The sequence below is a fragment of the Protopterus annectens genome, chromosome 7.part0 (genome assembly GCF_019279795.1).
Source record: "Protopterus annectens isolate FY-2018-M chromosome 7.part0, PAN1.0, whole genome shotgun sequence".
NCBI classification, from domain to species: domain Eukaryota; kingdom Metazoa; phylum Chordata; order Ceratodontiformes; family Protopteridae; genus Protopterus; species Protopterus annectens.
The window spans coordinates 1,061,166,810-1,061,180,229 of record NC_056739.1 but is presented as its reverse complement, the minus strand read 5'-3'; the positions used below and the strand labels follow the sequence as shown (position 1 = coordinate 1,061,180,229).

The following is a 13,420-nucleotide window of genomic DNA, read 5'->3' as shown; positions in this document are numbered from 1 at the left end:
TACTCATTTTATATTGCATGGCAACAGGTAAATCTTCATGCACTGCAATGATTATGGTCAGGTCTCAGATTGTATTCCATTTGCTATGTGTTCTCAACATATCTAGAGCTTTCCTTCCATCTCTCAAACACATAATGAGCTTGCTATCACAGGAGACTCCATCATAATTCTCTGTAATACCATCTCAAAAAATACCTCATGATACTCCAATTTTTAGTTATGTTTTATAAATCTATGCATTACTGCTTTATCTAAAAGCTGCACTCCCCATGTATAAATACATATCCTTGGAATTCTGAATGCAGTTTTCATTGGGCTCAACCCACGTGTAAAGACATGTTTGGTATTCTGATTGACTAATAAAGTTTGTTTATTTTATTTAGTATAGTCACTGTACATGCCCCCAGTATAATATGTACAAGACTAGCACAGGGATTCATATTTCTGCCTAATTAATCCCCCTTTGTCTTGTAGATACTTTGTCATTCCATCACATTTTAGCTTTCAAAAGTAAATACATAACAAATAACATCCCACATATATACACAGTGATTTTAAAACCAGCTTTTTCTCTGGTAAAAAGGATTAAATGGCTGTACACTGTTCTTCTCCTTACCTGCATTAATCTGCAGATTACTGATAGCTTTTGAAGCTAAAAGATCCCCTCACTGTGGATTTCTTCCTACTCCATTCAGCGCTTGCTATGCTTGGGATCCATAGGTTCATAGGCAGGTACTAGGCTATCGGCCCAAGGGCCTAAGTAAGCCTAGCCAACAAGGTTCTCTGGCTTACGCCACACAAGAAAGTTAATTTCCTGTGCCCCTGTCGAGCAGAGCCACAGAAGTGATCCCCAGGGTGTATTTCCTAGTTCCCATCCACTCATCAAGATTTTTCTTGAAGAGTGCTAATGAGGAACTTTGCTTGACATAGATGGGTAGCTTGTTCCAGAGTATGGGAAGTCTCTGGGACAGGATTCTATCCCTCCAACATGTCCTGTTTATTGTGGTGACAAGGATTAGGTCCCTAGAGCGTGTAGCTCAGAGAGATTGGGATTTCTTTAGGTGTAGCATGTCCAACAGCTCTGGGTTTAACATAGCTTAATATGTTAGGCAGAGATCTCCTCGGAGTCTGTGATATTCTACAGAGTAAAGCTGGAGTTTTTTTAGACGGTCAGTGTAGGGCATCTGTTTGAGGCCAGTAATCCTATTTGTGAGGTACTTCTGTGGCCTTTCCAGCTGCTGCAGATGTCTTGTGAGGTACATTCCAAAAGGGGCATTGTACTCTATAATGGGTCTAATGAGTGCCGAGTAGAGGGGAACAATAACCTGTTGTTTCCTGGATGAGAACCCTTTTGTGATGAGGTGTGCCACCTAGAAGGATTTCCTGACTGCTGTGGTGATGTGATTATCAAAGGAGAGACTACTGTCCACTTGGATCCCAAGGTCTCTTATCACACATTCGGTGTTAAGTAGACTGCCATTTATGTGGTAATTCATGGGTACAGAGTTTACCAAAAGGGATGACAATGCACTTTTTGGCATTGAGCTTGAGGCCATGCCTCTGACACCAGGCATTTGTCTCAGTGAGGCCCTTCTGTAGAATGTCCACACCATTTGGGGACTCAACTATGGCTCCTAGTTTGCAGTCATCTGGGAACTTCATTAGCCAGAGGCCTTCTGTGTTAGCCTGTACTTCAGGGAAGTAGATACCAAACAGGAGAGGTCCCAATACTGAACCCTGTGGTACTCCACTTGTCACTGGTTTGAAGTCAGATTTGGAGTCTGCAACTTTTACAGTGTGGGTTCCATCAGTGAGCCAGTTGGCAATCCATCTTGTGACATATGTATTTATACCTAGTTTAGTGAATTTAGCTATAATTCCAGAATGGGGGATGGTGTCAAAACCTTGGTGAGGGCAAGATAGACTGTGTGTATCACCTTACCCTCATCTATGGCTTTGGTGACTGCCTCAAGAAGTCGATCAGGTTCAGAAGGCATGATCTGCCTTTCACAAACCTGAACTGGGTGGGGTCCAGAGTTTGGAGGTTACCAATGTCTTTGTTTATGAGTTCCAATATGATACATTCCATGGTCTTGCAGACCAGGCTCGTCAGGCTAATAGTGCAATATTTCCCAGGATCAGTGGTGGCTCCCCCTTTGTGAAGTGGGATAACTGTTGCTGTGCGCCATTCAGTGGGCACAAAGCCTGACGTGAGACTATGATTGAACATGGTGCTTAGGTGGGGAGCCAGTTCATTCTAAAGTTTGTGTAAAACACAGCCTGGGATGTTGTCCAGTCCCATGGATGCTGTGTTTTTGGTTTTAGAGAGTGCAGCTTTTACCTGCATAGATGTAATTAAAGGGACACTGCATTCTTCCTGTATAGATATGGGCCCTTTAGGGGGTGAGAGGGTGTTAAGGTTAGCACAGAACCTACCTGCCAAGATGTTGGCAATATCAGTTGGTTCTGTAATTTTCATGCCATTGTGCTGTAACTCAGAGCAGTTGCCATTGAGATTCTTGACATAGCTATAGAATGCTTTGTGGTTGCCCTTAGAATCAGTGGCAATTTTGTTTTTGTAGCTAGCTTTGGAGGATCTTATAAGGGATCTCAGCTTCTTACTGAGGCTGACCAGGGAGCTTCTCCACTCATGGGATTTTACTTTCTTTTGCAACAGTTTCTTCCTTCTGTTGTAGAGTTTGTTAATGGCAGGTGACCACCAGATTGGCTTCCTTTTTGCTCATCTACCGTACTCCTAATTGCCACCCACCCACCCCCACTGTATTTACTTTTATACTCATCTAGCCCAACCCAAAACACTGTTTAGCCAATCACTCCACCAGTAAAACTCTACCCACCCATAAAAGCAGGCTTCACTTTTACCATCCTACTTTCACATAAATCTCCAAAACTTTTAACAACTAATACCTTCTTTTACTAATTCTAGGCATGCAATAAATCCTCCTCCATCCCTACCACTACACCATTACCAACTAACTGCATCCTCCTATCCTCACAAACCTACCTTATAGCTAATAAATATACTACTAAAATGACCCATCAACTACTGCTTTCTCATTCAAAAATGCCTTAATTTCACACGTACCTACCATAGCTTCCTCATTGCTCTGGCTCAGATCACAAAATTCCAAACTCACATACAGCCATATAGCTACTATTCCACTAACCTGCACTTCTACAAAACTTTTGAAACTCATCATTTCTCTTCTATAGCCGCTGAACTATACACACACACTAACTACTGAACATATACATCTTTAATATGGTTGTCACCTTTTGTTGTGACTAAAACTGGACTTAGGCCACACCCTTTGTACTTCCCACAACCATGCCTATGCCCCACCCACTTCATGACACCATTACCATGTCAGCAGAGGTGGATCATCCTCTTTTCCACTCAGGATGCCTTTTTTCCTGTGGATTTACTATGCTTTTTGTAAAAAAAAAAAAAATAATAATAAATCTGCCAATTTAACAAACACTGATACTCTGTTACTTTTTTTGAAACCGAATACTGGAATTGTACAGTGTTTTCCGGAATACCCAACAATCAGTTTGATTTTCAGATAGCATGAAAAAAAAAAACGGATAGGTGGCAATGCTAACCTTTAAGCATGTAAAAACAAATAAGTCATTGCACCTTTCCTATCCACACATGCAGATAAAACCGAAGTACTACAACTCATACCAAAGCAAAAGCACCAAGCTATTCTTAAGTGGTTACATGCACCCAGATCCAGGAACTGCAAACTACCATTTCTTGAACCCCTACAATTCTGTCTCCAAATGTAACAAAAGGGCTCAGACTCCTGCTGCTTAACATAAACTTTCAAAGTATCTGTAACAAAACCCAAGACCTCTATGCATGCCTATCATTTTACTGTCCTGACATAACTGTTACAATGGAAACCTGACAAAAGCTAGCAATAACTGGCAGTGCAGGTCTGATCCCAGGTTCCAATATGATTAGACTAGACAAATTCCAAAACAAGGGAGTGGAATGGCAGTTATTTTCAAAAATACATTAGAACTAACCAAATGCCCTCATAACCTCTCACAGTTTAATACTATAGGTTCTAGACACCCATCTAAAACTCAACAATAGCAAAGCCATTTGCCTAATAAACTTTATGTCCCCCCCTCCCGGAAACAGTCTAGCCACAAAGAAGAAATTCTGCAATGGTTATACAGTAATGTAAGTAAAGAAACTGTAAACTTAGATGATCTTAATAGTGACTAGAAACAAACAAGCCTAAATTCACCAGGACTAAATCTATTCCTTTCCTCTCAACTAAAAATTGATAGCACCAGAATACACAAAAACTCAAGCAGGAAAACAATACTAGACTGGATCCTCACATATAACCAAATAATATTAATGTTAGTGGAACCCTACCTAACACTATCACAGACCATATAGCCACTTATGTAATCAGGCCGAAGCTTAGCATTCATCAGCAAATAACCTACAAACAAATCCATAATGAAATAACTCAATCTAGAACTTATCTCTACTGTAAAGGAACATGACTGGAACTTCTAAAAACACCACCACTAGATGAGGCAGTCAGTTATTTCAATCAAATAATCATAAACACACTTAACAATCTGGGCCCACTGAGAACAAAAAGAGATCAATGCCTGCACCTTGGCTAACAAATCACACCAATCAACTCTTAATAAAAAGAGATTATGTATGGAAAACATGTAAAAAAAATAAACATTTGTTAATTTTCAAAAGACTATAGATATCTAAGGAACTTAGCTAAAACATATATTTAAAAACAGAAAAATATAGTTTGAAGACTTATAAAACATAAATCAAAACAATCCTAAACTCTTTTGGCTGTCAATAAAACAACTCCTCAGACCAGGGCAAACCTTGACATCCTTAGCAACAAACAGCCCAGAGAATATAGCAATAAAATTCAACTCCACCTTAATAAACTCACTGCTGTGTCTCACCAAACAAAATGCTTCAACAACTCTTACTCTCCCAGAACCCCAGTTAGCAATACACAGTTCATACTCAACACTATCCCCACCTTAACGATAAAAAAATGCTTACAAAAACTGAAACCTAGCACTTTGGCTGCTGCCAAATTGCCACCAGACTATCCAAAAATAGCAGCAGAAGCCATAACACTACCTGCCTTCATTGTAATCAATAAATAAATAAAAGAAAAATATGGATCTATTACCTAGAAAATGTCATACATCATACTGCTATATAATGGTGGCAGCTCTGCTGACCTAACCAACTACTTACCAACTGCCATCCTCCCACCATCTAAGATCATAGAAAAATGTATACACTCCACTAATCAAATACCTAACTGACCAGAACCTCCTTTCTCCCACTAAACATGGATTCCAACCTTATCATAGTACTACCACTACCCTCCCTCAGCTTTACCAACAAAATCATTGAGTTCAAAAACAATGGCAAGCTGGTCTCAACTGTGTTCTTTGACCTATTAAATGCATTTGATAGAGTCAAACACCAGCAACGTCTTCATGAATGTTCTTCTTCAGTACTCAGTGCTCAGACCATAACTTGATTTCACAGGTGCCTATTTAATATGAAACAAGCTGTTAAATGGTACCAAGGCCACTCCAATTTTCTCCCACTCTCAGTCTGCAACCACCAGGTATCAGTTCTAGGATTCCTTCTCTATAATATTTTTATTAAAAATCTACACTCAAACTCCAAACAAGCAATCATGGTACAATATGAATATGATGCTACACTCATCTGTTCTGCTCAGATGCTACCCTCCCTGCAAAACTTCACTCAACAAGCCTTCTTATGTAATGAACCCTGGCTTGATAACTCAGACCTACTCATAAACCCTAAAAAGGCAAAACTAATGCTATAAATCCCTAAAAACTACCTCAAACAAAAACATTCATTCCACATTATATCATCTAATAACTCAAAATAGAATGTGTTACTCAAACAAATATTCTCAAAATAGTAATCATTGATAATCTCAGATATGATCACCACCTCCTTCAAGTCATCAAAAGAAACAAACCAGAAACTAGGCTTTCTCTATAGGGTAAATTTTTTTTGTACTGACCACTCCTGAAAATTGGTAGTAAAAGCATACTTACTCCCATCCCTACTTATGAATCACTTATCTTTAATGATCTCAACTCCATACTACAGAGCAAACTAGAAATGGCCTACAATAGAAATGGCAAATTTGCTGCAAATACCCCCACCCCAAAAGACAGACTAATGCATATCCTAAAAGATCTTAAATGGCTTGAACTTCCATACTATCTTAACTTCTCACTAAAGCCCACAAGCTAATATACTGCCCTAAAATGCCCATCTCTACACAGTACAATGTAACCTTATAGTGCAATCAGAACACTCAGATCAAGGAACAAAACACTACTCTGTCACACAATCAAATCATTCTGCCATGGCTGACTTTGCTCTTATCATGTTATAAAATTATGGAACTGCACCCTCTTAGAACTAAAACAAATAGAAAAGCTAAATGTCCAAAAACAACAAAAAGAAGCTAATTTTTATTTAAACCATCACTGAAAAAGCAGTTATTAGACAACTGGCTATGCTACTGCACAGCTTCAGGACAGTATATAAATACTACTCATAAACACAACCCTGGGAATGGAGACATCCTTAACCAGAAAAAGCAATACACATATGAACTAGGGTCTCATGGCCTAACTCACATAACAATGAAATGGTATAAACCTTGACCACATGTTAGGAAACCATATTTAAACATAAATGAAGCCCATACACTTAGCCACACATTCAGCTATAAAATACAAGAGAGATTCCTGAAAGGATATCAGACAGAATTCTCAAGAGAAGATTATGTTTGTATGTATGTACTTTATTTATTTATTTATGTTTGCATGTTTACTGATGATTTGCTATTCGGGATGTCTATCTGGGATGTGGCCCATTTTTCACTGGAGGCTGAGGAGAAAAGTACCTGAGAAGAATACTTATGGTTATGCAGATAGGACATAAGAAAAAGAAATATACATTGCTGCATGATGTAAATTATATCATCTTATAAGATAAATGTATACAGACTGGAAGGAGATGTTGCACTACATGTGCACTGAACAAGAAGGTATAACATGAAATAGTAGTGGTATAATATAACAGCTGCAAGGTCCAATATGAATTCAGGGTTGCCATTGTCACCAAAGACAACCTGAAATCATTTTTTAATTATATCAGAAATTTGAAATACATGCAGCGCTCTGCAGAGATGTCTGCTAATGGATCCTCTTACTGTAATCTGGAAGCCACTGCTATTACTGTAGCTGAAAAAAATCAGTTCAAACTTCAGTTCATTTCACTTACTAAAGCCCTCATTTCTTCCATCCTCTCTCATGCCACCTAGCCTAAAATCTCAATTGGTCACATACTATCTGTCCTCCCCAAAGTCAAAAACAATAACTCTATGGGTCCTGATGACATTCTCAGCCATCCCTATCCAATCTCAAAGAACACCTAGCTCAAGTCCACTTAAACCTGTCCATTCTAAGTCTCTCCTTTGGTTATAAGTCTGAGTGTGGAATGGCTATTGGGGTACCTTTACACAAGGGAGGTATTACCTCGGACCCCAGAAACTATCAATATATCATCTTTACCAACATCATCTGTAAGGCCATGGGATAAATAATTGTCAAATTAATCAATAATGACATTATTAGTCTCTTTTCTCTTGACTTCAATCATTTCAGTTTAATGCAAGGAAGATTGTGTCTATTCAGCCAAGATGACTACTTTGAAAAGTTGCCCTGAAAGTGGATTAAGGTGATTCCAATCATACTGCATTCCTTGACCAAGCAAAAGCATTTGATAACATTTGTCATGCTGGAATAATTGATACACTATCTTAACTCAACATTAACCTATAGTCCACTGGATAACCCATTGTGCCACTGAAAGAACATAAAACAATGTCACTAGTGGCATTCCTACAGGGCTTGATCATAGATCCCCAGTCTTTGGCATCTACTTGGATGTGAAGGCAAAAATCAAGAAGCTAGGCTTAAATCTGTTTATAAGTGCCTAAAGAATGCTGCTGAAACCTTAAGGGTGATGCAGAGCATTTCCTCCAGTGGACTGTATACTTACAAACAGTTTGCCAGTGGGCATATTAGACAAAGATACCATGAGACAGAACTTCACTGTGTTCAGGCCTAATGTCTACTGACAAAGAGAACCAGATATACCATAAATAATGAAAACAACAGGCAAGACATTCTGAAAGTGTCACACATGAGGCAGGACTTCACTGTGATCAGGCCTAATGTCTACTGACAAAGAGAACCAGATATACCATAAATGATGAAAACAACAGGTAAGACATTCTGAAAGTGTCACAAAAAAGGAATGTGTTAAACTATGAATGTTAAATCACTGGCAACATCTTTAAAATGGCATCTATCTCTCTCTCTCTTACCGATGAAGTTGTCTTTGTGAACGACAACTCTCTACCCTCACATATTTTATTTTACTCTGAAGCTTTATTACGTAACATTTGCAAATAAGCTTCTAAAAATATTAATGTCACATCTTAGATATACTCTGAACTTGACATTTCTAGATTAAGAAGGCAGCAATACCTTTAAGGACTATTGTTATAGATTTTACACATTGCCGTCTGGTCATTTCTTGTATCCATCCTCTATAACTGTACTTACTCTCACATACACTTCATTTAAGCATGTAATGTAAAATTGACATGGTGATGTAAAGGAAATGACAATCTAAAGTCCTGAATGCCCAGGTTCATTAATAGTACTATATGGTCAGAAGGCTTTCCAGGAAATAAAGAATATTTCTCCTGCTTTAGATTATGGAAATTACTTTCTGTTCCCCAATGTCTGACTATCATTTTGTGGGAAGCAAAATAGACATGCTAGGCCTTGGGATGTGGCATCTGTTGATTCATGGAATCCACAGAAAAACTCACCAGCCTGAACATAAACCCCTACATCACAAGATGGGTTGCCAACTGGCTTACAGACAGAACTCACACGGTAAGAATAGCGGGCTCCAGGTCCAACTCTAAACCAATCACACGTGGTGTCCCACAAGGCTCGGTCCTGGGACCCCTACTGTTCGGCATATACTTCTCAGAAGTACAGGCAAACACAGGCAGACTATAGCTAACCAAGTTCGCCGATGACTGCAAACTGGGAGCCATAATTGACTCTCCGGCTGACACGGACATCCTCCAAAAGGGCCTTACTGAGACAGACACCTGGTGTCAAAGTCATGGCCTCAAGCTAAATGCCAAAAAATGTATAGTCATCCCATTTGGGAAAAACAAAGCACCCACGAATTACCACATAGGTGGCAGCCCCCTTAATACAGAAGAGGTAATAAGAGATCTGGGGACCCAGGTAGATAGTAATCTCTCCTTTGACAATCATGTGGCCCATCTAATTACTAAAGGGTTCACATCTAGAAATAAAGAGGTTATAGTGCCCCTCTACTCGTCACTCATTAGACCCATCATAGAGTACAATGCCCCGTTTGGGATGTACCTCACAAGACACTTCCAACAGCTGGAAAGACCACAAAAGTACCTCACCAAGAGGAATACTGGCCTCAAACATATGTCCTATGCAGCCCAACTGAAAAAACTCTGGCTGTACTCAGTGGCATATCGCTTATGGAGAGGTGATCTCTGCCTGACTTACAAAGTCATGTCCAACTCAGAATTGATGGACATGCTCCACCTAAAGAAATCCAAGTCACTGCGAGCCACATGCTCTAGTGAGCTAAACCTTGCCACAACAATAAATGGAACATGCTGGAGGGATAGATTCCTGTCACAGAGACTCCCCATGCTTTGGAACAAAATTCCAAATGACATCAGGCAGAGCCCCTCACTAACACTCTTCAAGAGAAACCTTGACGAGTGGATGGGTAACAGAAAATACATCCCTGGGATCACTTTATTGGCTCTGCTTGACGGAGGATCAGTTAATTAATCAATGGGGTGGCAAAAGCCGACACACTCTGGCTAGGCTTATAAATGCCCTCGGGCAGATAGCCTAGTACCTACCTATGAACCTATGAACCTATGGTGTTTTGGATATGACTATGGGCAGAACACATTTGCATCATTGCACATCTGATACTGAGGATATGTCATATGCTCACTGACTATTTAGATGGCAATTAATCATATTTTTCATATTTTTCATTTTTTTGTTTGCCCTCTCTTATAATTTAAACAAATGAATTGTACTGAGGCCATAGTATTGTGCTTGATTTACAAGTTCTTTAAAATCTTCCATAAAGAGGAACATAATCCACAGGTTATGAGTAAATTCCAGAGATGCTGTTTGAGGGTATTAGTGATGAAGATAAGGAAGCATGAGGGAGGCAGGAAGACAGTGATATATTTTTGTTTGTTTGTGGACTGGTCTAAAACAAATAACAGCCACACAGAGAAAATATAGAGAAGCTCAACTGATTAGATTGATGGTTGGTGCATTGGATTAAGGCAATGAGCTGTTAATGAGTTACTTCCTGTGATACAAAGTTTGATTCCCTTAACTTCCATTTCACTATTTTGTGACCTAGAGCAAGTCACTTAACCAGACATTGCTTTGATGCAATTGGGAATTTGGTTTAGGGTCATTAATAGTCTCCTTGACAGCATGCATAGAAACTAACTATGAACCAATGAAATGTTAAAATTCATATCTGTTGAGATTATTTTATATCATTGTGTTCATATTGTATTTGCCTGAAATGTAATGACTCATTTTAAGAATCTAAGATATAAATGAAAATGTCTAATATGAGTAAGGGATATTGTTTTTCTTTGAATTCTCAGCTAATTTTATCGTTCTGTTTTACAGTCTCACTGACTATTTAGATGGCAACAGATTGCATAACATACTAATGTGTTATGTTACAAAAGTTGTTTTTTGAGAAACTGAAAACCATCAATACTTTTGAAAGTATTTTCTGAAGTATGTCATTCATCCCCTTAACCTTAGTTTTTTAGAGATTCCCCATGCTGAATGCTTGTGAAATGTGTAAAATAGCATACTTTATAATGTGTTCAGATGCAGACATGTACCTTGCTTGCATTCCTACTTTTAAATGAGACTGAGCCTTGATATTTTTTTTTTAATTTTGCTAGGACCATGGAGATCTAACCTCTGAGAATGTCTGCCAATGCCTGCTGGAAATGATGATCGCAGCACCAGATACAATGTCTGTGAGTCTCTATTTTATATTCATGCTAATTGCACAACATCCAGATGTACAGGAAGGACTAATCGAAGAAATAAAAACTGTTTCTGGTAAGATTCATGCTTTAAATTCAAAGTGCTCAGTAAATGTAATATAAAAGCAATAAGCGTTATTATATCATTTTTAAATCTGAATCAGTGTGTTCAACTTATTTGCTACAGTTTTACAATAAAACATGATTTAGTACATCCCGAAGGCTAGACCATAACAAAAACATACTTCATTGGTATTTATGTAGCAAAGCAATTTTCTTAGCCAAATCTGATGATTTTTTTGTTGTTTGCTTATTTGATATGAATGTCTTTTTGTTGTGTATTTCGGCTTTTCCCGGTTAGGGGTCGCCACAGCGGAACTCCGGTCCGCTAATGATTGGCAGTTGATTTTTACGTGCTGAGTTGCCAGCCCTAACGAACAACCTTCAACGAAGGTACGCCCATTCACACGTCTCCACGCAGAAGACGCTCTAGCTGAGAGTCAAACCAGTCAGCGTCTTACTGTGAGGCGACAACGCTACCGCAGCACCACCACCGCGGCATTTGATATGAATGCCTAAGACTTAAAATTGTTGATAGTTTATTTTTGCAGTGTTTGTCACACCTTATAAAGCATACAGAAAAAAAACTTAACTTTACCCTGACAGCACATTAAGGTCTTGCTATTCTAATTATGAATCAGCTTAGTTAAGTGGAATGTGACCCTTTTTCCTAGTGTAACAAGTAGTACCGCAAAAACTGCAACGTGGTGGCTGCTGTTATCAAAGTCCCAATAAAAGAAAATCCTAGTAAGGTGGTACGTCAATCCAATGATACCAAATGATGTAGGCAGTTCACCAAAACAAAAAATATGAATTAAAAAACATGATTCATATATAGAAAACCTCCAACACTTCTTCTATAAACAGAACGTCCTTTATTAGCATGCAGTAAGCGCTTTCACCTAGACGGCTTCATCAGACTGTAACAGCATGTTCAAATAACAGTCTTATATATCAAAAGTTAATAACATAATTAATCAATTAAATAATTAAACAATTTGGCTATACTGCTTATCATTTAAAAACACACTCCTTAAAAACATTGAACTGTTAAAAACATTTATATGTATGTATATATAGAACTAACTCTATTAAAACATCAATACTTCATTTCTTGCATTTCATATTAAATTTGCGTCTCTTTAATATGGGTTGTAAACTGACCTTATCATTCAGGCCAGGGCTTGAGTCTGCTCTGCATCTAACAATCCATCTGAGCTCTGTCTCTAATGTATAGGTATCAACGTCCCCCCCTCTCAAACTAGTTCTGACGCACTGCAAAACAAGAAAAGTAAAAGTATGTGTGGTGTCAGTTTCTGTCTGATGGCGTGCCAAAGCATTAGTAACATCACCAATCTTCATTTTATAAATATGCTCTCTGATTCTTTTCCTCAACTGTCTGTTCGTCTTACCAATGTAAAATGCTGAACAGACAGTGCAGGATGCAAGATAAATAACATTGGTGGATTTACAATTCGTACCAGTAAAAAAAGAAAAAACTTGACCTGTTACAGGTTGTTGAAATGTTGTATTATTATTAATATATATGCATTGGTTACAATTCCCACACATAGTGGTGTTCAAATTGTGCTGTGTAAAGGTAGTTTCTGTTTTGTGACACAATAGGTTTTTCAAGTTAGATTTGTTTTTGTATATATATTTCGGTTTGACACCTACCAATTCTCTGACGTCATCGTCTACTTTCAAAATGTCCCAGTGCTTATCTACAATGTTCCTAATGTGATGTATATCATTGGTGTAAAATATAGGTATGCTTATTCTTGCATTATGATTCATGGGTGTTCGTGGTTCGGTTTCCCTTGCTGTCAAACTAGCTTGATTTGAAAAATATGGGCAAGCTCTAGTATCTCTTAAGTTGTCTGTTTCAGTAATACCTGATCGAATCTCACTATTAGTATATGATCTAGACAACAAATTCTTCTCTAAATTCAGAATTTCTTTCTTATATCCTATATCAGTAGGATTTAATCGGGATGCCCTAATGGCTTGTCCCTTCACCACATTATTAAAAACATGTAGGGGGTGCATACTTGTTCTGTGCAACAGTGTATTCCTAT

At 38.3% G+C, this 13,420-nt stretch overlaps 1 protein-coding gene across 1 annotated transcript in view; it reads left to right on the top strand.

Moving 5' to 3' along the window:
- The window catches only part of LOC122806858 (aromatase), a 313,131-nt gene that overhangs the window by 179,029 nt on the left and 120,682 nt on the right, over window positions 1-13,420 (top strand). Inside the window, exon 7 of the mRNA XM_044077618.1 lies at window positions 11,196-11,358. Within this exon, the coding sequence (XP_043933553.1) occupies window positions 11,196-11,358 (163 nt within the window). The remainder of the gene's footprint in view (window positions 1-11,195; window positions 11,359-13,420) is intronic.